A 25,861-nucleotide genomic window follows, 5' to 3' on the forward strand; every position below is an offset into this window, starting at 1 on the left:
GCAGGAATGTAAACAAATATTGAACTCTAGTTAATGATATGTATCATAAAGTATTAGGGGTGAAGTATGCTGATGTCTTCAACTTACTTTGAAATGCAACAAAATATAAAATGAATTTATGGACAGAGACAGGGATAGTTAGATGGACAGATATGTGATAAAACAAATATTGCAAAATGTTAATTGTAGAACGTAAGTGGTGAATATATGGATGTTTCCTCTACAATTCTTTCAACTTTTATGTATATTTGAAAATGTTCATTATAAAATGTTGATTGAAAAAAACCAATTAGGAGGTTTAAGTTTATTGATGTTATAAGGAAAAGAACTGTTATGGAACATTTGAGAGCAAAACATGTATCTGCTGTGAGCTCTGTGCCTTCCGGGTGGTTTGGGAACTTTTTGAGACAAAGAGTTATAAAGTAACAGGCTTTCAGAGGAGATAGTGGGAAAACTGTATGGAACCCACAATGATTGAACACAGGCCTGTGCTTGATCAAAAGCTAAGTGTGGTCTAGACCAAAGAAAAGTCTTCTTGGCCTATTTCTGTGGAAAGAAGCCAGTTTACTCCTAAATTGAGGTTTTGGTAAAATTGAAATGATAGTTTTGGGGTCCTGAGGCCAAAGGGTTATCCTAGAGACTTACCAGTAGATGATTTCAGACCAGAAAGGAATGGTCTTGGACTTGGGAATATGTTGATAACTATCAAGAAAGATAAACCACCATAAACACTGAAGCTACAGAGAGGCTGAGCTGGATTGCAAGGAATAAAACAGGACCCCATTAATCAGGAATGTGAAACTGTACTCCTTGCCCAATCCATATGAATTATACCTAGTCACGTGTACACTCTGAGAAAGTTTCTTTTGCATTTTAAAAGCTGTGTGTGCTCTGCTATGCTGGGAGGGCAGTTGGGGGGAAGCGGAATCGCTTAATACTAGGGAATTAACAGGAAAGAGACTCAGAATCAAAGGGGGAAAGTGATTTTCTCTAAGAAGAACAAGGGAAAAATTTTTTCTAGTAAACTAACTTGAGTTTGACCAGCCATTAAGTTACCTAAAGGTAAAAGCTTTGGGCCTATCCCTGGATATTTCTGATCCATACCTCTCCTTCATTCCTTTCCCTCCACCTCCACCCCAAGTCGTTTTGGACAAAATGACTACGTTCTAATATAGGAAGCCAGGTTATCATATAAGCTGGGAGTCAGTGATTTGGGCCATTTGGGGAGGGTGTAAGGTATTCTAGGATGAAGAGAGACCAGAGAAAAAGGTGTAGTAGGTGAGAGAGAATAAGAACGCACTTACAGTCGGCTTGGCTGCTGGCCAGGGCCTGATACCCCAAACTGGAAACTGAGACTAGAGGAATAATGGAGAAGGAGGATACTGTAATGCAGTAGACTTAATCCCTAGGTTAGAGCTTCGGAAGCTTCTACATTTGGGGAGGAGAGGATGAAAGCAGAAGGTTTCAACACTGTGCTGAATTGACTCTTGGCTTACTTCTCTTCTCTCAGCTCTGCCATCTCCTCATTGTCCTGCCTTTGCCGAAGATGGAAGCCAAGGAAGCCTGCCAGGAGCAAAAATCATACTGATGAGCCAGCCTCAAGTGAGCTAAGGCCCCTTCCTTCCCTCCTGGAAATATATCACTGCCTCCTAAATGTGGCCTTATTTTCACTGCCTTCCCTGGCTATGCACCTCCAAGTCCACGTGTTCCCTCTCATAAGGGATACTTTGTTGGGTGACAAACCATTTGTGGATTGTTTCCTCTTTCGTTGTTTTTTGCTGTTGAAAGCTGATGCTACCTTTCACCTCATCCCCAAATATACATGAAACAGTAACAGCCTTTCACTTCTGTAAACCTCTCTACAAATTCCTTTCTTCTGCCTCTGTTTCCTGAGGGAACTATGGAGTTTTCTCCAGGATAGCAGGGACATATTGTTTCAGGAGGCAGTGACATTTGAGGATGTAGCTGTGAACTTCAGTAATGAGGAGTGGCAGTGTCTGACCCATGCTCAAAGGCACCTCTATAAAGATGTGATGTTGGAAAATTATGGGAACATGGTATCACTTGGTAAGGACTTCCCCTGCACTTGGCTTAGTACTTTCTCCCTTCCTTTTTCTTTTAATTGCTTTATTTATTGATGTGTATGGGGTCTCATATTGAAAATCAGAGCTCTCATTCCATATCATCAATACCTTCCCCCAAATTAGTTTTGAGTTGCCCCTGTTACATAGCAAGATAATTTTCTGGCTAACCTAGTTGTTTTCTGATTCTTTGCAATGAAACTCTCCCTGGGTAAAAAGGAGACACTTGACGTCTGTTCTCCCTGGATTCTCACCTCCTCAGGCCTCTCATTTTCCATTAAATGCTCTGTATTCAGCTCTTAGTCATGAACTCCTTCCTAGTGGCTGAAAACAGATTAACCCCCCTCTACAGACTCCCATCCTCCTAAAAAGAACAGGGAAAATACAACCAACTGACTATTTCCCAGAATCTCCTTCTTTGCCCTTCTGAGTATTGACTTTTCTGAGAAATTTCCTAGACCTGTTCATTTACATGTTACCAGACCCCTGAATAAACCCTTTTCTCTACCCAAATGGACATTTCTTTCCTATTTCCATATGCAAACAGAGGGGTCAAGGTAAGCCTTAGGACAGTTCTCTGTTGCTCTACACACTGTCTTCTTCCTTCTCTACAACCAGGATTTCCATTTCCTAAACCTCCTTTGATCTCCCATCTGGAGCAAGAGGCAGAGCTCTGTGTTCAGGATGGACAGGACAGAGAGTTCCTGAGCTGCTCCCACCCAGGTGAGTGCCAGAGAAGCTGTCAGTCCGCTTCTGTGTTCCGTGTGACAGAATGGTTATAGAATGTTCTTAGTGGTGGGTCATCCATCCTGAAGGGCCCAGAAGGAAATCTATTTAGGAATCTTAAGGCAGAGAAATCAAACTGTTTGGATAATTATTCTGTCATTATCTAATTGGCTGTTTGCAACCTATCTAATATAGGCTTTTTGCAATTTAGTCCTCCAAAAAGGCTCAGACAATTCATCTCCCCTCTGTGTATCATTTACTCCAGTGCTCAGAGAGCATTGCCTTTCTGCCTCAGTTGTTTTCTTTTTTTTTTTTAGGACCTTCCCCCATTTGGAGACCTGAGCCTTTGACCCTTGCCTTTTCTATTCTCTCTTATTGTGAAGTTAGTTAGTTTCTCTCATGGCTTCAGCTCTTAGCTCTGATGCAGATGCCTGCCACATTGATAATGCTAACCTTTACCTCTTTCCTGGGCAGCAGTCTCATGTTTCTAACTCCTGGTTTTTATTTGAATATCCCATTGTCATCTGGAAAGCAACCTATCTAAAGTCAAATTCTTCTCTCCCTCCAAGGCTGTCTCTTCATTAAACTCTCCATATTTCTATATCTGGTTCTACCTCTTTCTTACTTTGTCTTTCCATTCCCTGAACCTCTTATCTAGTCAGTCATGAAATATTACCAGCTCTTCATTCAAGCTATTTTCTGTATTTGTCATTCAAAAAAAAAACTTGTCCTTTGTTTCTAGGCCAACTCCAGCTGCTGTGTCCACAATGCCTACTCTTCCTTCCTCCCTTCCTTCCATCTAAAAAACATTTATTGAGCAACTATCATATGCCAGGTACATATGAGCAACTATCATATGCAGTCAGATAAGATATGGGCGAGCCCTGACTTACGGAAGCTTATTTTCTAGTGGGGAAGGCAGGTAAGTAAATAAATAATTATATAGGACAGTATGGTGGGAGTTCTTGGGATATGTAAATAGGGATATGTACCTGGTATATACAAACATAGAGGAGAAGCACCTAAATCTGACCTGGGGACCAGAAGACTGCAGAAGGAATGACAACTGAATTAAGTTATGTAGGATAAGTGAGGTCATTTAGTTGAAGGAGGGGCAGAGGGGAATAACAAGTGGGAAAGTATTGAGGAATAAAAGAATGTGAACTGTGAATAGTTCAGTGTGACCAGAGCCAAGGACTTGGAGTAGCCAATGGGGAAATTACAGGAGCAGTAGACAGGGACAAGATCATAATTGAATGAGCTTTTGATAAACTGCAGACCTTTAACTTTATTCTTATAATAACAGCTAAGATTGATTAAGTACTTATTTTGGTGTTGGAAGTGCTTTGCATACATTGACTCATTTAATTATTGTGGATAGTCTAGATCCCATTTTATAGATATAGCAACTGAGAGAAGTTACAACATCCTCCCAAGTTTGCCCAGGTATTAGGTGTCAGAACTAAGATTTGAACCCAGACAGTGAGCTGGGGCTCTTGACTGTACACTTTACTTCCTTTCTGTCTGATTAACTATGGAGTGCCATTGAAGTGTTTAAAGCTAAGGAGTGATGTGATTAGATTTGATTTTTAGAAGGAATAATCCAGAAGCAGTATAGAGTTTGGATTAGAGGGGAGGCAGGCTAAAGGACATTTGAGGGTTATTAAAGTTAGCTGGTGAGAATGCACTGGCAGTAGAAGTGAAGGAGACAGGATAGAGTTAAGAGATAATAAGAGATTGATTTGGACTCTGGTTACCAACTGTAAAAAGTAACTCCAGCTAGCTTAACCAAAAGAAAAATAATTTATTATTCAGGGTGTGTCAGGGAACTTAAGGGCAGGTATACATGAGGCTCAAGAAGGGATTGGAATGCCATCAGGCCCCACTCTCCAGCTGTCTTCTCTGCTACGCTGTGGGTCGCTTCATTCTCCTTTCTTGGCAGATGGATCTTCTCTGCTTCTCAGTCCCGATGGCAGAGCATTCCCTCCCCTACATGACATACCATACCACCACCACTGGTTCTCAAATTTAAGTGCTAAAGCTCTAGCTCTCTTCAGAGCCTGGCCTTACCTGCTTTCACATCATGATTCTAGAGTTCATGAAGAGAGAATTTGTCCTGGTTTGGGTCAGGTCTTGCCCAGATCTAATCTGCCCTACCCAGATGGGTGGAGTTACACCACAGAAATATGGCTCTCCAGGGCCCACTCTCAGGAGCAAAGCAGACAGACCCCTAAAAAAGGAGGCTGTGCTGGCACTTCAGCCCCCGCTTTGCAGCTCCCATCACAGGTAACATTTATACAATGTTAGTGAGTACATATGAGAAGTTGAAGATGATTTCCGGTTTCCTGTCTTAGGTGACTAGGTGTATGAAGTTGTCATTCACTAAACTGGGAGATTCTAGAGCATGAGGAGATTTGGAAGGATTTTTGTAAAGTTTACTCAGTTTTAAATATCTTAGTACTTTTCAGTAGTTCAGCCTATTTTGACCTTACCATAATATTAGCAATTTTTCAAGCATGGGAAAGTCAGTTACTCTTCCAACAGCTTAACCATTGCTTCACCTCTTCCAGCCCACTTATTTCCTTTCCTCTGACATTTTTATTTTCTTGTTTAAGTATCAGCTGCCAAGACACAGCCTGAGAATGAGAAGGCAGGTTCAGAACAGGCGGTTTTTGAAAATGGAGAAGTCTGCTGGGTGAAATTTAAAAGTCTCCTAAAAGTTGTTTCCCAGGATACAGCGGTTGGAGAAGTTTGTGTACAAGATGTCAAATTAGAGAATCAATGGGAAATGCCTATGAGGGAGAAACTGAGAGAAGAGAAGGAATGCTGTGAGAAAGTGACCTTCAAGAAAGGAAAGAACCAGAAGGTACTTAGAAAAAACTCAAAATGTATTCCATATAGAGTTCTTACAGAAAAGAAACTCCATGAATGTGCCAGGTGTGGCAAAAACTTCAGCTGGCATTCTGACCTAATTCTCCATGAGCGAATTCACTCTTGCGAAAAACCCTATGTGTGTAATGAGTGTGGGAAAGCATTCAAGACCAAAAATCAGCTTTCTTTGCACCAGATAATCCACACAGGGGAGAAACCCTTTAACTGTAGCCAGTGTGGGAAGGCCTTCAACAGTAGATCAGCTCTTTGCCGACATAAAAAAACGCACAGTGGGGAGAAGCCTCACCAGTGCAGCGACTGTGGGAAGGCCTTCAAGACCAGGAACTGTCTCAGGATGCATCAGATCATCCACACTGGGGAGAAGCCTTATGAGTGCAGTGGCTGTGGGAAGGCCTTTCAGTTTAAGCATTCCCTTATCATCCATGGCAGAAGCCACACTGGGGAGAAACCCTATGAGTGTGAGGAGTGTGGGAAGGCCTTCAGCGGGAGTTCAGACCTCATCAAACACACAAGAATCCACACTGGGGAGCGACCTTATGAGTGCAGTGAGTGTGGGAGGGCCTTCAGCCGGAGCTCAGACCTAAGCAAACACACAAGAATCCACACTCAGGAGAAACACTGTGGGTGCCCTCAGTGTGGAAAAGCCTTCAGCAGCAAGGCAGAGCTCACCAAACATAGAAGAATCCACACTGAAGAGAAGCCTTACAAGTGTAAGGAGTGTGGGAAAGCCTTTCGTCATAACTGTAAACGCAGGGCTCATGAACGAGAACACACTGGGGAGAAGCCCTATCGATGTGGGGATTGTGGGAAAACTTTCCAGGATCGGCACTGCCTTACCATCCATCAAAGAATCCACACTGGAGAGAAACCGTATAAATGTTCAGAGTGTGGTAGAGCTTTCAGTGGGAAATCAAACTTGACCAATCATCAAAGAATCCACACCGGAGAGAAGCCTTACAGATGTGAGGTGTGTGGAAAGGCCTTTCATCATAGTTCAGTCCTGAGGCAGCACAGAAGAATCCACACTGGTGAGAAGCCATATACCTGCAGTGAGTGTGGCACGTCTTTCCGTCAGAGCTCAGCTCTGATTGGACACAAGCGAGTTCATACTGGGGAGAAACCTTATGAATGTGAGGAGTGTGGAAAAGCTTTCAGAGTGAGCTCAAATCTTACTGGACATAAGAAAAGAAAACATAGAGTGTGGGGAACCCACAAACTTGATGAGAATGGGAAATCCCTCTCTCCAGTAACTGGTTCTCAGACCTTTTCATTCATCAATATTTTGACCATCAACACTTGAGGGTAGTGATTCTGGTGTTTACACTTTCTCATTTCTCCTTCTACTTCTTACACTGGTCCCTCTTGTCTCCTGTATTGGTTCTTCCTGGTTCCCTGACCCCCTAATTGTGAGACCCCACCAAGCCTTTGTCCTTGACCTTCCTATTCAGTGTCTCTTCAGTGAGCACATTCACTTCCAAGGCTTTGTCTATCAATAACAGTACTGTAATATTAAATACTAGTGCTTGACACATGCCAGGCATTATTCTTTACAATTGTTAATCATTTAATCCATACAACATCCCTATGGGATGAGAAAATTGAGGCATAAAAAGATGAAGAAACCTGCTGTGGATCACTTAACTAGTAAATTCTGAACAAATGCCCACTGAATGCTTAGACTTACCTGAGCAATTTCCATTATCCTGCACCACATCTCTTGGATATGAAGCTATACCTCAGTTCAACACAGAAAATTTTTTTAATTGATAAACATTGATCATCTTTAGCAAGTTTTGCTTTAACTTAAAGCCTGAATCGTACTTCTCCTTAACGGATCAGAATTGCCGAGATTCAGTGGGGGAACGGAGGCAGGGCAAGGGCAGATTTTAAAATTACAGATAAGCAGAAGTCAGGTATACACTGCTCAAGCAGCAGTGTACGTATGGAAAAAGCATGAAGCCTGACCCACTTTGTTATAAATACACTAAAAGGTCTTCAAGATGTTGATTTCTTAAATATTTGCTATATCTGTTTGCATGACATATGAAATGCTCTTTCAAATAGATTAGTAAATTTATATCTGTCTTTTCAAGTCTTTCAGTGTCTAACATCCTTTCTCTTGCAAATGTTATAGGTCCTTACTGCAGACAGAATTAAATTAAATACCCACATGCAATAAGGCTGTTAAAATAGAAATTGAAAATCTTAGAAGAGGATGCAAATGTATGTCAACTTAATTAACATAATGACCATAATTGAGAATTAAATTTAGTTCAAAGTTCCCTGACTGGTAAAGAGATGAGCAATGTGTTCCCCAGCATTTGTCAAAAGTGTTTTACAAGCTAATGTTTTTTAAAAATAATAAGTTTGAGAAATGCTGGCTAGGTGGAGGTATTTATTCCCTTAAAGACTTCTCAGGGTTTATACTATGCTAATGTCCTTTCAGAGTCTTAAACAAAGGAACTGTAAGAAGCATTTCCCAAAGTGCTGGACGAAAGAGTTGTTTGGAGGAGCACCTTCATGGACTCTTGTTTCACAGAAAACATCTTGGGAAATGGTTACACATTATCTAATATGGACAAGGAGTCCAAGATACACAATTTTCTAGTAACAAATTCCAAAGGGAATTACATGGCTTATTATACAAAAGACAGATTAAACATTGTTTCTTACGTTCAGTTTCTACAGGAAATTAGAGCATGTCCTTTATATGGCCATTTCTTATATAGTTTGTTGAAGAAAACCAAGATGAAAACATTTAGGATATAACTCTAAAATTGTCTCTGTGGAGGATGACACTCTGTACATGTGGCTTTTGGATGATATAACGTGACTTAAGGGCAGAGTTTAGGATATGTCTGGAGAATTGGCAGTGCTTTTCCAAATCTTTTTTGACTGCAAGGACCCCTTATTTGATGATCAATAAATTTTACCGACACTCTCTCCCCCATGCATACACACACACAAGTAGTTGTACTTTAATGCTTGATGGCAAAATGTTGTCATGTTCTAGAAAATCTGAGGTTTTGTTAATTACAACAGCATGTATATGCTTTTGGAAAATGTATACACATGTTCAGGATGGTTTTTTTACCCACAGGCCATGAAGTTCATTTGGATTTTGGACTCAAAGTCCTTAGCCCATCATGAGAACCCTCCAGTGCATGCTTTCAAGTCACTTCTTTGGTCAGTCTTTTAACAGAATCTGGCAAGGTTTCAATTCCAGTTTAAATTCTGGACAGTCCTGGAGTGTTGATGTTTTGTGTTATTGATCAGAGAGTCATGTTCTTCAGACACCAGTTAACTGGAGGGGGTGGCAAGCCTGACATCCCTCTGTGAAAGCTGAGAAGCCTCTGTACTGAGCCCAAATAGAAGACGTTTAGACTTCATCCTCACCAGTCCATCTTCAACATGACCATTGTCTCCCTAATATATTCCTATGATCTTGACACCTGCTTTTTTAAAAAAATTATTTATTTTTATTGAAGTATAGTTGATTTACAATATTTTGGTTGTTTTATGTGTACAGCTGCTTTTAAAACTCCCAGCTGATTCTCAGTCCTGCAGTAAGAAATCCCAAATTACTATCTTGAACTCCAGGAATCTTTTGATACTTCCTGGACACTTAAAATGAACATTATGAAAAAAAACACTGAAGGAGTTTCAGATATTTTACCTGTGGAAAAAATCATTTAGAAGGGATCCTAAGGTGGAATAGACTCTGCTATACAGTTGTAAGTTTGGTAGACAGGCATAATTTAGAAGGAATTCAAAGATCAGATGCATAGTTGCATAATCAAACATGTTAGTGTTTCTTGAAACCCTAAGATTCTTGTAGTTCTAATTGTGAAGTTACCAAAACGAGTTGTTGATTTAGTTATTTCTTAGAAAAATCACCAGATAAAACTCACTTTTTTAAACCTAATTAATTCTAAATGGAAAGACAGAAAAATTTCACCATGAACATTGATACCATGAGATTGTTTTCACTTTACCTGTACCGAAGAAGTAAAGAATGCCCATTTCACTCAGTTTTTAAAAGAGTGATAAAATACAGATTTCAGAATTAGAACCACAAATGTACAGAAGTGTCTTTCTTAGCTCCTACCTATGGACTGTAGTTCTATGCCCTGGGATAATTGCAGAGTAAGATTAACCCATTGCTCACAAGGTAGTCCTTCAAAAATTTCAAGACAAAAGCTTCTCTTTCCACCAGGTAAAATATCTGAAATTTCTTCATTGCCTTTTCACAGTGTTCATTCTAAATGTTCAGGAAATTTCATAAGATTCCTGGAGTTCAATTTAGGGTTTCTTACTATTGGATTGAGAGTTAATGGAGAGTTTTTAAAGCTGGTGTCAGGATCATAGCAATAGGAAGACAATGATCATATTGAAGATGGGTTGGTGAGGGTGGAGTCTAGACATCTTGGCCTTTGTTCCATTGGTCTGTTGTCTAGCCCTACACCAATGCAAAACTGCTTAATTACTATAGCTTTAAAGTATCTTGACATCTGTAGGGTAAGTCCTACTGCTTTGTTATTATTTTTCAAGACTGACTTGGCTATTTTTGTCTAAGACTATACTTCTTCATGGATTGGAAGACTCAGTGTTATAAAGATGTCAGTTCTCCCCAAAATTGATCTATACATTCATTGCAACCTAAGTAAAAATCCCAAGGGTGCGTTTTTATGGTAATTGACAAATTGATTCTAAAATTTATGTTGAAATGCAATATAATTCTTGGCCAAGGCGGGAAGAGTGGGGAAAAGGGATAGTTAGGGAGTTTGGGATTGACATGTACACACTGTTATATTTAAAATGGATAACCAACAAGGACCTACTATGTAGCACAGGGAACTCTGCTCAGTATTATGTAACAACCTAAATGGAAAAATGTATAACTGAATCACTTTGCTGTACACCAGAAACCATCACAAGATTGTTAATCAACTATGCTCCAATATAAAATAAAAAGTTTAATTAAAAAAACATATACGTAATTCTTGGCCAAGAATAGCCAAGACTGTAAAAGGTAAAATTTTGTCTTTTACAAGTAAGTTTTGGAAAATATTTGTATGCCCTCAGGTCAAGAAAATATTTCTCAAACAAGACACCAAAAAAAGGTTAATTTTAAGGAAAGTAATTAATGTAATTTTCTGATAAATTCAACTAGATTAAAATGAAGAATTATTTTTTCAAAATCACCATAAGGAAAGTGAAAATACAATTTTCTCATGAAATGAAAAAGATACTTGGAACAAATATACTTGGCAAATTATTATCTAAAATATTTTATGTTGAATCCCATGAATTGCCAAAGAGGTTGAATAGTGGCAATTTAACATGTTTCAACTTAATATAAACACTCCTATGAGTCAATAAGCAAAAGACAACCCCAAAATAGGCAAAAAGCATGAAGTATTTCACAGAAAACTGAAAAAGGATGATGACCAAACACAGAAAAATTGTCCAATCTCAGTAATTAAGGAGTTTTGACCACAATGATATGCTGTGAGATACCTACTAGGTTGACAAATTCTCTTAAATCGGGAACTTCATTCAGAGTCCTCACATAGAGAACTTTTTTTTTTTTTGATAGAGACTCAACCATATTTGGGCAATAACTTATCTATTACATGAACCCCACTACGCTGTAAGTTCCATGAAGGCAAGGAACTTGGAGCTGGCAGGAGGGAGAGGGGGAGATCGGGGGGAAACAATTTCCAAGCTAAGTCCTGGAGGATGAGAAAGAGACGCGAGGATCTGCTCAGAGCAAAGAGAGCGCCCACCCCAAGCCACAGAGGTGTTAGATGCAGCTGAACTCGAAAGCGCCCAGAGGGGCGAAGTCACCTAGCGCAGGTGCGATGTGTCTGGCAGCTGCGGGACGAGGCGCTGGCGCTTTCCAGATCCTCTTCTCGCGTCTGAATAACTAGGGTTCCAAACACAAAGTGCGCTGCAGAGAGGCTGGAGGAAGAACAGTGATTATTTTGAACACAAATTATTCCTTCGGAGGCACTGGCAGGATTTGTATTGAATTACAAGGGCTTTCCCAGGAATCTGACATCTATTCATTTGTTTGTAATAAAGACTGTATGCATAAAAGCACTTTTTGTTCGTGTTACTTGATTGCTGCATCCGCAGGGCCTAGAATTGTGCCTAGAATATACTGGCTGCTCAAACAGACAGATTATTTGAGCGGTTATTTTCGGTTGAGCATTGTTCTAGGGCAGTTATCTATGGCCCCTGGGTAAACAGAAGTCAAAAGAGGGGAAGATAGGGACCGACTTTGTAGTATGTCCACATTGGGCGTGAAGGAAGGACGTCTAATACTATAGGAAGTTTTAAGAAAGAGAAAACATACTTGGCAGCGGTGGGATTCGAACCCACGCCCCCGAAGAGACTGGAGCCTTAATCCAGCGCCTTAGACCGCTCGGCCACGCTACCACTTCCGGCTTGCTTTTCTTTCCACATTTTCCCTAGGAGTCAAAGTCCTCCCCTTCCGACGCCCACACACGTTTCCCACCCGGGATTCTTTTCTGGCGTTCTTCCCACTAATACTTCCATAGAACTTCTGCCTGGTGTTCAGCCACCACCCATCCTGACCCCTGACACCCTGCTTCCCCACAGCTGGGCGTAGCGCGGGAGGAAACCAGGGCATCCGAGACTCCCGCCCCTTTGGGCCGCGGGGCCCGGGTGGGTTTCAGGTCCGCCGTGGATGGGGATGTCCAGCCCGAGCCGTGACACAGCTGAGTGAGTCCAGGAGTGCTTTGGGCTTCTCCCGAGGGAACTCTAGGAAAGAAGGGCAACCCGACGAAAGGAGCAGAGAGCACAGTCCTCAGGAGGACCAAGGTCTCTGCAGAAGTGCCCCCAGGACCAAAGGCGTTGGGCGGTTCATTTTGAAACGCCAAGATTCGAATCATTTAAAAATATAGTTGCGGTCGGGCCGCGAAGGTGGCAAGAAGAAGCCCCTGAAGCAGCCCAAGAAGCAATCTAAGGAGGTGGACGAGGAAGATAAGGCATTCAAGCAGAAAAAAGAGGAGGAGCAGAAGAAACTCGAGGAGTTAAAAGCGAAGGCCCTGGGGAGAGGCCCCCTGGCCACAGGTGAAATTAAGAAGTCTGGCAGAAAGTAAGCTGTTCCTTGTGTCTGAGGCTATGATGATCCTTAATTCCATTCCTGTTTAAACATCTGGATTCCCTGCCATAACATCTGTTGCCACCTATAGCTAGAATGAAGCGTTGTCTTGGAACCTACTGTACATTTAAGAATAAACTTTTGTAAAAAAAAAAAAAAATCATACAGTGGCTCATCTTGTCTTTAGTTCTTCTCAGCCATTTCTGCCTTAGCTATGAGATCTGCATAAACCCAGCCCAGAATCCTGCCAAAGTGTGTTCTTAAGTCTTTGTTCTACCCTGAATTCTGTTCCACCTGGAATTAAACCAACTCATTTGAAATGGCAAAATATATATACATAGTTGCTGTCATAATATAATGCAATACATTGATAAAGTTGCTGTCTGCATTTCTCTTCTTAGGGCAGACGGTGGGGCGTGGGTCTCCCTGACCTAAAAGTTTTGGCTCAGACAAGGGTGTCATAAAACAAGAACACATTGTGCAGATTAGTTCAAAAATAATATCTCAATAGAGAAAGTTAGCTAATGCTGGAGGTGCTGTTTGTTTTAGCATTCATCTCCAAGAAAGTCAATGCTGGTAGTGTATTTATCCACTATTCCAATGAAAACTAGGCTTTCTTACAAATTCCTATACTAGAGTTGCTCATATGGAGTTTATTGCATAGTGCATGGGTGTTCATTTCCTGTGCCTACTGTAACAAATTAGCACAAATTGTGTGACTTAAAACAACAGAAATTCATTCTCTCACAATTCTGGAGGCCAGAAGTCCAATCTGTATCACCTCCCAAATCAAGGTGTCCTCAGAGCCAACCTTCCTCTGGAGACTCTAGGGGAAAATCTGTTTCCTTGACTCTTTCAACTTCAGGTGGCTGCTGGCATTCCTTGGTTTGTGGCCACATCTCTCCAAGCTTCAAAGTAGGCATCTACGAATCTCTCTCTCTGCTTTGTCTTCAATGGCCTTCTCTTTCTAAGAAAATAAGAAGTAAAAAATTGATTTAGTAGTATCTCATTATCCTTAGCTGCAATACTTTAGCAATTACCAGTGTTATTTCCTAAGGAGATTACCTTAGGAAAATCACTAAAAAAATGATTCTCAAGAGAGTAGAAGCAACATAGTTACCCCTACGCTTGCTAAAGCCTCACTTTCCCCAGTTTCTCCATTTATCCCAAGCTAGGAGCCTCTTTTCTCAACCGCCGTGTCATTCTGAGCCCTCTCCCTGGTTCTCTCAGTCCCTCACAACAGCAGTCTCCTCCCCACTATGAGACTATGTACTCCCACCAGTTCTGGATCTCTGAGGGCAAGATGGACAGAGTTTGATGGAAACTGACCACTTTGTGACAACTTTAACCCTCAGAGACACAGAATGGTACCCTCCCGCTAGGTGCTAACTGGTTCAATGCTTCATCCGCGTCATCTTGATCCATCAAAGGCGTCAATTCAGAGACCAATTTTCTCTTTCTAGTGCTCACATTCCTACATGATAAACCAAGAGCGGGGAAACAGAAAAATGAAGAAATAAATTGAGATAATGTGACTATATCAAGGAGTGGGCATCAGGAGTCCACTCATTCATTCAACAAGTATTGATCAAGTGCCTACTGGGTACCTGGGCACTAAGCTGTGCAGTGGATATTCAGCAGAAACACTTGACCATTGCTGTCCTCACCCTCAGAGCTACCAGGGAAGGCAAACATTCATCTAGTTATTACAACTCAGTGCTGTGAATGAAGGAGGGCTGGGTTCGCACTTGGTTGACGGAGCTAACTTAGTTCTGGAAAGGCCTGCTTGGAGGAATTTACGAATACGCGGAGGAATGCGGGGGCTGGAGTGAGACAAGCCTGGCGAGAAGCCTAACAAGGAAAAGTTTGGGTGGAGGGCGGCTGGGGTCGGGATTGCACCTGCAACCCCTTCCCCACCCCACAGGTCCGCTCCCGGAGGGAAGACACAGATTCCTGAAGGAGCCAGGGGTGCAAAGTGGAAGAAAGGAGAAAGAGGAGAAGGAGAATGAAAAGAAGAGGAGGGCTTCTACCAAAGCCCCCACGGTCCGGTCCGGGTGATAGTGGGGAGGCCCCCGTCAGCTGCCGCTACCTGACGGTTTCCGGATCTATGATTCTAACATTCCGAGAAATAATGAGCCCAACCGTGCTCCTCAGGAGACAATCCCTGCAAGGACTAAAGGCCTACGCCACACAGAACAAAGAATCTAAACGGTATACAAATATATCCCTCTTCCTGTTCCCTGGAGAGGCACTTTCTAGTACCCTCTATCCAACTGTCAGCTCAGTGTGTACTCTCTAGGAAGCGGGGAGGACTGCCTCTCTCGCTGGTTCTAGTTCAGTCTTGGGGAACCCGCAGCTTCAGTCCGACAGTTGGGTAGGCCGGGTGTCAGAGTGAGATTTGGAACCACCCTCACAGGTTCCTGGAAGTCGAACAGGGAACTCTGATTACCTTCTCTTTAGAGACTAAATTGATTGTAAAGCATTTAAAATTAGTTCCTCAGGACCGACGGACTTGAGGAAATTTCTGGGAAGCAACTATGCACCTTTAGGAGGTGGATTTGTCAGCAATTGCCATCGGAACATATACAGAAGTGTAATTCTAGCTTCACTGGGTATGGCCAGAAAGCTTGACACTGAAAACGTATGACATCCCATCAGTAGCAGAGATTTTCCAAATTTTAGTTCATAATTCAAAGAGTTCGGATTTCAAAGTCCTGAACGATCCAGGAGCTTTCACAATTCCGCGCTTTGCTTCCCCTGATCCCTTGTCCTGGAATGCCGGTCTGCTCCTCATTCCCTCACAGAAACCTTGCTCATTCTTCAAAGCCCACTTCAAATAAGTCAGTTCTCCACCCTTCCTCCGAATTTCTCTCCCTCTCTTTCTCTCTCTCTCTCTCTCTCTTTCTCACACACACACACACACCCCACCGTGATTTTCCACACTTTTTTTTCTTAGCAGATTACTCTTTCTGCCCAATGGAAAACTTGTTCACAATATCTGTCTCCTCCACTCATCCTAAGCACCACAAATGTAATAAAAATAATAAAAACAATAAAATAATATGGATTAGGGTAATAGTATGGCTGAGCACTTTTTGCGCATTACTCGCCATAGCAAATCTATGTGGTAGATTTTTTATTCCCTTTTTACAGATGGGAAAACTGGGGTTTAGGGATGTTAATTGAGAGATAGGAGCGTGTCTTGCTCATTTTTCATATTCCATAGGGACTAGTGTAGTGCAAACCTACCTTGGCCCTTAAGACTGATTTACTGACCCCCAACTGTTGTCCTTTTTCTTGTAGTCATTCAAGTTCTCCCTCCTTCCTCTTGTACTTATGTGGATTTTGGTTTTGTTATATTTTTGCCATTTTCTCTGAGTTGACAAGTAATTAGGTAGCAGTATCATGAGCACAGAACCTACTGTGCTAAAATACAGATTAGAGATTTTTCCCTCCATGGAGAATAAGTAGTAGCTCATAACAGAAGAATAAAAAAAGTAGTCACATCACTTTCGAAGAAGAATCCTTTGTCTCTAATCCAATTAGGTTTATGTAGGAAAGTTTTAAAATTTAGAAAACCATTAAACACATTCAGGGGTTCTACCCAGACTCCTCCCTAAAAACAGACATATAAAACTAAATGAAGCAAAGGATTCTTGCTGCATATAGAGGAGACAAAATACGACATCATTAAAAGAGGATGTTGTTCAGGAGTGATTGCCATCAGCCCTATAGGGTTGATTTCCTGTGAAACACTAAGCAGAAAGAAACAGAACAGCTTCAGTATATACAGAAATTTGACAAACTATACTACTTCTATACTTATGGCAAAACAAAATGTCTTAGACAAATTGATCTTATATAGGCGTCAAAGTGTATTAACTCAAGGAGAGTATTGGCAAGATGACAAAGGAGTGTCCCATCTCAAAGAGGTTTTGGAATTTGTGAATTTATATATGGGGGTTGGGGGAGAGCAGGGAATGTGCAATTAATTAGAAAAAGAGTATTACTGCTTCATTTAACATGATCATAAAAACATCGTGTCCCCATCTGTTGGTAGAGTAAGATCAGGGTCACCGTGATCTTTGTTTGGAAGCTTGTGGAGAATTCATATGTGCATTGAACTTTTATAAGAAATGAGAAGGAAATAATAAGCAATACTTCTGTGGCTGCTATTTAGACAAACTAAGTAACAAAGATTCGTGCCCCAATACTGTCAGACAGGAGCGAATTAGCCCAAAGGCATCAAACCTTGTCAAAAGTCAGAAGGATAACAGAATCTGCTTTTTCTCAAGTAGCTGTCAGTAAATTTCTCAGGTGCCCATTCAGAGATGCTGAATACATCGTTTGCCTCTTTCTTAGTTTTTTGACAGCAGTTTTCCTTTAATAATATGGCCTTCCCCTATTTCCTCTCTTAGGAAACCCCAGACAAATTGTAAATTCATAGCGGAAAACAGGTGGAGGCGCTGGGGAGATCAGGCAGTCCGGAGACCGCCTTGATCCAAGATTAAGTTACCGTGTCAGTATTTCTAGGCCGATCCCCCTTCTCCCACCTGGATCAGTGAAACTAGAAAACCCGCCGGAGAGAGTTGGTTTCACAATTCCAGCCTCTCTCGGGAATTCAGAAACTCGCCCACAACCAGCCAAGGCAAACTTCCAGGAAATAACTTCCCGATTTCTTCCCTCTCATCTTCATTCGTAACTCTCTTTACAAAGTGTTATGCTAATCTCAACCAACTCCTAAAGCTAATCAGTTGCCTCCAAAGTTTCCTGCTCACTGGACCATCCAGCTGAATTATTAAAATTTTGAAGCATTCAGGATAGTGGCGAGCTTTTTGGTCAATGTCAGGTAACGTGCTTATTAACAAAATTTTGTAAATAACTGAAATTTACATCATTTGTGATTTTGCGGTTGGAATATCAAAAACGTTGCAGAGTTTCTAGGCAGAAAACGCCTCATATGAAAATTAAAAGTTAACTTGTATACACCTCAACTTTTAATACACACTTCAACTTTTAGTCTTATTTACAAGTTTCCCCCTTGGTTTCGCGAAAACCGAGTAGGTGAGAAAAGAAGACGCTTCCCTGACCGGGAATCGAACCCGGGCCGCGGCGGTGAGAGCGCCGAATCCTAACCACTAGACCACCAGGGAAGATGGGAAGCCACTTTCAAAATAAGCCTACAAAGCTAATGTTCCTTACGTATGAATGCGTCACTCCTTTTCTGAATATTCAATAAGGCAATGCAAGATCACATTCGTTTTATACGTGAACCTCCTGTTCCGCACCAACCAATAAAATCTGGACAAGGGGAAGATAAGGTAACGCCCAAGAAGGAGTAATCGGTAATAATCTGCATAGAGTCTCCTTCCCTGCTCCAGACGTGTGGATTTACTCAGGAATAAATTGTAGATTTAACTAAGTCGTTACGGCAGTTCTTATGACATTAATTTGTAACTGTCTTCTTATCTTTCTCCTCATAAATTGGTGAGCCATTCGAAGATGAAAACCGTTTTTAAATTTATCTTTGGTTTCCTCAAAGTGTTTATGATGATGCTTATCAAATTCTTTATATTTAGTGAATAAAAAGACAGAGGATGAAGTCATAAAACATTATTTGAATACGTTGTAGGTGGAGTCGAAGTAGCTCAGCTGGGAGAGCGGTTAAACTAGAAGTTTAAAGGGTTTTGGTTCGACCCCGGGTTTAGGCAGGTAGCTTTTCGGAGCTACATTGAAATACTGACTGAACAGACTACAAACGAGAACATACCGAGACAGTACGCAACTTTTTTCTCAAATTCATAAAGGAAGACAGAGAGTTGTGCAATAAAACGATTCTTCCAGTCAGAGTATCCTAGGGATGGGCTTCTACATCTCACAAAATAAAAGAGGTAGATCCAAACGTACAGAAGGAAAACTACTTTCTCTTCTTCTTTGTAATATTTAGTGTGTATCTTCTTTCTTGGTTCGGGCTCTGTTCCACTTATGCTATGTTCCTCTTTCTTCAAACCTATCCCTTCTTCATTCCCATGGAATTATTCCAACAACCGTAAGCCAAAGTCAAGAGACCCCAAAGTACTCCTCTTTCTCCTGTTCATTTCTACTTTATGATCTCCCTTTCCCCCTAATCTTATTCTCTGCCAGCTTCTAATGCAAAGGAGACAGGTCATCCAGATAGATATGGAAAAGAGAAGAATACCAATTGCATTTTTATTCTTGACATCATGTTCCTTCAATAAATATTTATTAAGTGGACTCCTATGCAACTCTAAAGAGAAAGAGAGAGGCAAGGCAGGAGAACTGAAGGAAAGGTTCCTGGAAAATGAAGTCATCTGAGTTGAATTGAAGAGGTGGCTCCTGGCTGGAAGGGCGGTGGCGGGGCGGCATGAAGGGCGGTGGCGGGGCGGCGTGCGGGGTGCGTGGTAAACTGAGCCTGAGCCTTGAAGGAGAGAAGAGAGTCATGATATTCCTGTAGCTCCCTTTTTCCCTACCTCCTAATTTGGTAGTTCTTCACATATCCCAACCTCTTCCTTCCTACTCAGAGGAAAATTTTCCCTCATTTCCAAGGCTAATAGATATGCCATCTGAGCTTTTGACCCTTCTCCCAATTCCATTCTACCCTCGTGTCTTTGATTCTCCCTCTTACCTACCTCTCTTCAAACTACAGAATGCCTGCATGTCCATCTTCAGACAACAAAAAAGAGAACACATGCCCTCCTGTCCGGCCCTCTTGCTTCTTCCCCAGAATCTTTTCTTCCAGCCACCACCAAACTTGTTACAGGAACAGTATTTGCCTCCACTTCCTTGCCTCATCAGTTGCTTGTCAGCTGAGGTCTGCCTTCCAAAGCTAGGAAACCATTACCATCAACTTCCCAAGTTTCTAATGCTTTGTCTCTCTTTTTGGCCCTAGACTTAATTCTGTGCAGGACACAAACTATTGACAACTCATCCTTCATGAATCAGTCTTCCTTGGACGTTTTCTTCTCTGTACCCTCCAGCTGTTCTGTTTCCATCTTCACTCTCCCCCACTTCTAAGGACTCTTTAGAAATGGCTGCGTCTCAGTGTCCTGACCTCTGTCTTTTTTTATTTTATTTTATTTTTTTTCTTGCGTTATGCGGGCCTCTCACTGTTGTGGCCTCTCCCATTTGCGGAGCACAGGCTCCGGACGCGCAGGCTCAGCGGCCATGGCCCACGGGCCCAGCCGCTCCGCGGCATGTGGGATCCTCCCGAAACGGGGCACGAACCCGCGTCTCCTGCATCGGCAGGCGGACTCTCAAGCACTGCGCCACCAGGGAAGCCCTCTGTCTTTTTTTAATTCAATTTTTAAATTATGCATAATTGTAGATCCACCTGCAATTATAAGAAATAATACAGAAATATCTCATGTACCCTTTACTGAGTTTCCCCCAATGGTGACATCTTGCAAAACTATAATGCAATATCAGGAGCAGGGTATTGATATTGATAAAGTCAAGATACAGAACATTTCCATCACCACTAGGATCCTCATGTTGCCCTTTTATAGCCACACCCACTTTCCTCCTGCCCCCCCAACATCTGGCCACCACTAATCTGTTGTCCATTTCTATAATTTTGTAATTTCAACAATGTTATATAAATGGAAATATATAGTATGTAACCTATTGAGATTGGCTTTTTGCACTCACTGTAATTCTTTGGAAAATCATCCAGGTTGTTGAGTGCTTCAATAGTTCATTCCTTTTTATTACTGAATACTATTCTGTGGTATGAGTTTACCACAGTTTGAACATTACCCATTAAAGGACACTTGGGTTGTTTCCAGCTTTTTACTATTATGAATAAATCTGCTATAAATATTTGAGGATAGGTTTTTGTATAAACATCAGTCTTCATTTCTCTGGGTTAAATGTCCAGGAGTGCAACTTCTGGGTGGCATGGTACTTGCATGTTTAGTTTTTAAAGAAACTGTCAAAGTGTTTCCCAGAGTGGCTGCACCATTTTACATTCCCACCAGCAACGTATATAGCCTCATCAACACTTGGCATTGTTACTAGTTTTAGTTTAGCCATTCTGATAGGTATACAGTGACATCTCATTGTGGTTGTAATTTGCATTTCCTCAGTGGCTAATGATGTTAAAAACCTTTCCATGTGCTTATTTGCCATCCATATAACTGCTTTGGTGAAATGTCTCTTTAGGTCTTTTGTCCAATCCAGGAAGAACATTTGTGTACAGGTTTTTGAGTGAGAAGTTCCTGAAAAAACTTGGAAGTTCAGACCTGTGGCAAATCTGTCTTGGATTATACAATTGTCATGCAATGCAATATAATGCAGCAGTATTTACAAAATGCAGTACAGCCTTACTGTTTTGGGAAAGGCTGATTGCAGGGTGGAGAAATCCCCAGGATAATAAGTCACTAAGAAGAGCTTCTTCCAGTGTGGACTGACTACACCACCCTTCCCCTGTGTGCAAAACCTAAAGTTAAAGTATACAGTAGTGTTAAAAAAAAAAAAAAAAAAAAGACAGGCCCAAAATGGAGTCATTTATGCTAAGCCTCATTGTCACCAAACCTAGATCTAAGTAGGGCCTCTGCCCCCTAGAAATGTAATCTAAAACCATTCAATCAGGAATCACCTGATCAGCACTACTAGTTAGGTTATCTGCCTGATAGACTCCTGCCATCCCCTAAAGGAAAGTAACCTAGCAATAGCCAGCCAGCTTTTTTGCCTAGTATAACTTCCTTGTTCCTGCTCCCTTCTGCCTACTAAAGTCTTTCATTTTGTACAGCTCCTCGGAGCTCCTTCCTACCTGCTAGATTGGATGCTGCTCGATTGGAATCGATTTTTGCTCAAGTAAAATTTTAAAATTTTTAATATGCCTCAGTTTATCTTTTAACAGTAGTATGTACGCCGCCCCATGTACTCTGTGAAGTTAGATGGTCTGCTGTGTGCAAAAATAATGCTGGGGAAAAAACGATTCTTCAAAAAGAGAATCCAAGGAAGATTAAACAAAAGAGACCGGGTCTCGTCGGATGTCCGGGCAGAACCGCAGGCACTGCTCGCAGGCGCGGTCCCACCGCCGCCCAGCACGGGGAGTTTGACCTGCTCCGTGTCCGGCCTGGGCCGGGTCCCCCCTCCTTAGACAACCTGGTACCCCCGGGCTCCCCCGGGAGCCCCATGTTGGTGCCAGGCCCGGTGTGGACGCCCGCTCTACACAGCGCGGTAGTCCCGAACCCCCGGGCACCCACGATCCGCCGACCTCAGCCTCCCGGGAAGCTGGGATTACAGGCGCGCGCCACCGTGCCCGGCGCGGGGAGATGCGGCGCCGCGAGCCTGGAGGCTGCGGCCGGCGGCCCTGCCGTGCTGCGCGGCGCGACCCGCGCGGCGACTCCCCTGTGCGCAGCCCACTACCCACTCTAGATTGCTAGAAGGGGCTGATACAACCGAGCTCAGGAGACGCAGACAGCCCTGGCAGAGATGTGAATAAGCTCGGTTTATCTTTGCAAAAGATATCTTTGCAAAAAGGTCTGTTAAACAAATGGCCGTAAATTTAATAAAGGAAAGGGTGAAGGACTGTATTGAGGGTTGTGTTCTTCGCAAACTTCCATACGCATACAAAATCACGGGGGTGGGGATCTCGCTAAAATGCAGGTTCTAATGCTGTAGGTCTGGGGTGAGGTCTGAGAGTCTGCATTTCTAAGAAACTACCAGGTTAAGCCAATCAGCGGTCCGTGCTGCAAGTGACAAGGCTGTTGACGCTTTGGAACCAGATGTCTACACATTTTCATTTATTTTAACAGTGGCAGCGTTATGATATTAGAACATTAAAGAGAAAAATAAAAAGATACCCACAGTTCTGCCTTCCCAACTGATTATGGGCATTTCCCTTCTTCCTTTTTAGTTCCCGCCCTCATGCACACAAAATTCTGAGCATGGTTGAAACCAGGACATTTGTACAATGTCATGTTGGATGCACTTTCGTTTTGTGGTAAATAATAAATATATGCAGAGAATTGTTCAATTACTACTCTGTCAGCCAGCATTTACTGAGACCCTTCTTTGTGCCATCTATACTAGATCCATCTGGGGAATCGGAGAGTACAAAATGCACTCTTCTGAGGAGCTTATGGCTTGATTTTTAAAAAATACAGACAAGTAAATCAGTGAGAATTAAGACACACTCGTATTCTTCCATAGATGTAAGGGCAGGATGTTGTGTAGAGAAAATCATCATTACGGGCACCTAACCTAAGATGGGGATGGTTTACTGGAGGAGATGATAGCGGAAATGTGTCTTAAAGATGAGCTATAATTAGGCAGGTAAGGAAGATGTGATCATTGTGATTTATAATAAATATTATTTGGTCTTCCTCACACTTCTGGCACACAGTTCCTAAAACACTGAGACTTTCCTAACTGTTGAGAGCCCTAAAGGTGCCTTTTGTTATGTTAATGAGGAGACTTTGGGAAAGCCCCAGAGGTCTCCTAAGGATGGGTGGGTACAGGTTGCCAGGGGCACTAACCATGTGATTGGAGGGTTGAAATTTTCAGTTCCACCTCCTACCTCCTGGGAGGGGAGAGGAGCTGGAGATTAAGTTAAATTACCTATGGCCTACGTTTAATGAATTGTGCTTATACAATGAAGCCTCCATAAAAACCAAAAAGGACAGGGTTTGAAGAGTTTCTGGGCTGGTGAACACTTGGAGATGTGGGGACAGTAACCAGCTCAGAGAAGGCATGGAAATTCCATCCCCCGTTTACCCATACCTTGCCCTTTGCATCTCTTCCATCTAGCTGTTCCTGAGTGATAGCCTCTTACAATAAACCAGTAATCTAGTACATAAAATGTTTCTCTGAGTTCTGTGAGCTGCTCTAGCAAATTAATTGAACACAAGGAGGGGAGTCTGTGAAAATTCCCATCTCTAGTCAGTCGATCAGATGCAAAGCTGACGACCTGGACTCATGTTTGGAGTCTGTGGGCAGTCTTGTGGAGCTGAGCCCTTAAGTGGTAAAATCTGATGCTACCTCTGGGTAGGTAGTGTCAGAACTGAGTTGAACTGTAGGACACCCAGCTGGTGTAAAGAATTGCTTGGTGGTGTGGGGGAAATCCCACATGTTGGAATTGTGTCAGTTTTATAGGGCATGGGAAGATTCTCTCCATGAAGCGTCAACAGGTGCAAAGCTGAAAAGGTGTGAAAATCCCTAGTTCCTAGTTCCATTAGACCTGAGCAGAGCATCAGCGGTGCATGGGCCAAGAGGAATAAGATTAAGATGAAGCTGCAGATGAAAAAAGAGTTACCTTGTGTGGTAGCTAGTCTCCCAGAACTGACCCCAGTGTAGCAGGTCTCTCAGTAATCACACCTTTGTGTAGCACATTCCCACAGTGAATCTTGGTTGACCAAGTAGAATTTCACTGAAGTGACACTTTGCCAGTTCCAGGCCTGCCTGAGTCATAAGAACCCTGGCAGCTTCTGACTGGGTTTCTTGGAATGCTCAATCTGGGAAGCTCCCTCTCAGAACCCAGTCACTATACTGTGAGAAGTCCAAGCCACATGGGAAGGTCACAGCCAGGCACTCTGGACAACAGCCTCAACAGAGCTCCTAGCAGGTCACAAACACTAACTGCCACCACCAGTCACGTGAGCAAGCCATCTTGGAGAGCTCAGCCCAATCAAGTCCTTAGAGGTCTGGAGTTCTTGCTGACACCACATGGAGCAAAATTGCCCAGGTGAGCCCAGTGAATCCACAGAATCAAGAGAGATAACAAAATGGTTTTCTATTGCTATCACAGCAACCTTAGTGGCTTTAAAAAACACAAATTTATTGTCTTAGAATTTTTCAGGTCAGAAGTGACGGGTATGGTCTCACCATGCTGAAAGCAAGGTATTCATAGCCTGCATGCCTTTCTGGAGGCTCTAAGGGAGAATCTATTTCCCGCTTCACACTGTTTATAGAGTTTGTTTCTTTGTAGTTGTATGACTGAAGTCTCTGTTTTCTGCTGGCTTGAGCTAATGGCCACTCCTGGCTTCTAAAGACCACTACATTCCTTGGTTCTTCAAAGCCATGAATGGTGGGTCAAGTCCTCAAATCGCATCCCTTTACCTACTCTTCTGCTTCCTCTGCCACTTTTAAGGACTCTTGTGATTAGGATCATCTCCCCATCTCATGGTCCTCACTCTTAATCACATCTGTGAAGTCCCTTTTACCATGTAAGGTAACATTCACAGTTTCCAGGGATTAGAGAATCTTTTGGAATGTCCATTATTCTGTGTACCACAAGTCACTGTGCTTTGGAATTCTCTGTTACATATTAGTAGATAATGAAAACACATTGCGAGCTGTATCTTCAATGACTTTGAACTTTACCTCAAAGGCTTTGGAAAGACAAAGAAGTGCCCTTCTGAACAGAAAGGCCAGTGTAACTGGTATTTTTTGCAAGCTTGTCCTGACTACTGCAGAAGTGGGGCCTCAGCTAGCACACAGAGTGCCTTTGTGCAAATTATGTAATAACGACTCGTATTGGTGGATGAATAACAGAAAGGCAACCCTCAGGGCTGATAAAGTACAAAAAAAGGAAAATGCCACCTCTGTCCAAGGGTCGTGGCTTGACTCTCAGAACTCAGGTCAGACTTCAACTCCTATTTACCTTCTCCACAAGTGTCTTTTATAGGGCACCTGTGTATGACAGCCCTGTGTAGACAAACAATGGGAGACAAGCAAGGTTAGAAGCCCAGAAACCAGATTGGAAGCCACTGCTGTAGCAGAGGAAAGACATGGAGGGAGGATGAGGAGAAAGAAAAAGTAAAACAGTGGTAGTAATCTGGTGTGGAATAAAGGAGACTGATTCGGGAAGTACCAAGGAGGTAGAATTCACAGGACTTGGAAATTGGTAGAATGTGAGTAAAAGAGAGGAAGGGATTAAAAAGGATGCAAATGTGATGATGCTATTCACCTGCTGTTGGAGGAGAAGCAGGTCTTCGCCAAGGTGATAATTTTCTTAAGGAGAAGTGGGATTTGAAAACCAGGGAGAAAACAGTGAGAATGACAG

The 25,861-nt window shown here is 42.3% G+C and overlaps 1 protein-coding gene and 2 non-coding genes across 3 annotated transcripts in view; 1 reads left to right on the plus strand and 2 right to left on the minus strand.

Annotated features, from left to right (window-relative positions):
- ZNF311 (zinc finger protein 311) overlaps positions 1-7,127 on the plus strand; it is a 9,992-nt gene extending 2,865 nt beyond the window's left edge. The window contains exons 2-5 of the mRNA XM_007449229.1: positions 1,511-1,602; positions 1,941-2,067; positions 2,700-2,804; positions 5,423-7,127. Of these exons, the coding sequence (XP_007449291.1) occupies positions 1,588-1,602; positions 1,941-2,067; positions 2,700-2,804; positions 5,423-6,999 (1,824 nt within the window). The 5' untranslated portion in view covers positions 1,511-1,587 and the 3' untranslated portion in view covers positions 7,000-7,127. The remainder of the gene's footprint in view (positions 1-1,510; positions 1,603-1,940; positions 2,068-2,699; positions 2,805-5,422) is intronic.
- Positions 7,128-12,061: 4,934 nt separating this feature from the next.
- TRNAL-AAG (transfer RNA leucine (anticodon AAG)) lies at positions 12,062-12,143 on the minus strand. The gene has a single exon. It is a non-coding gene; the product is annotated as a tRNA-Leu (tRNA).
- Positions 12,144-17,912: 5,769 nt separating this feature from the next.
- Positions 17,913-17,984, minus strand: TRNAE-CUC (transfer RNA glutamic acid (anticodon CUC)). The gene has a single exon. It is a non-coding gene; the product is annotated as a tRNA-Glu (tRNA).
- Between the last annotated feature and the right edge of the window lie 7,877 nt (positions 17,985-25,861).

Source organism: Lipotes vexillifer, unplaced genomic scaffold (genome assembly GCF_000442215.2).
Source record: "Lipotes vexillifer unplaced genomic scaffold, Lipotes_vexillifer_v1.1 scaffold657, whole genome shotgun sequence".
NCBI classification, from domain to species: Eukaryota; Metazoa; Chordata; class Mammalia; order Artiodactyla; family Lipotidae; genus Lipotes; species Lipotes vexillifer.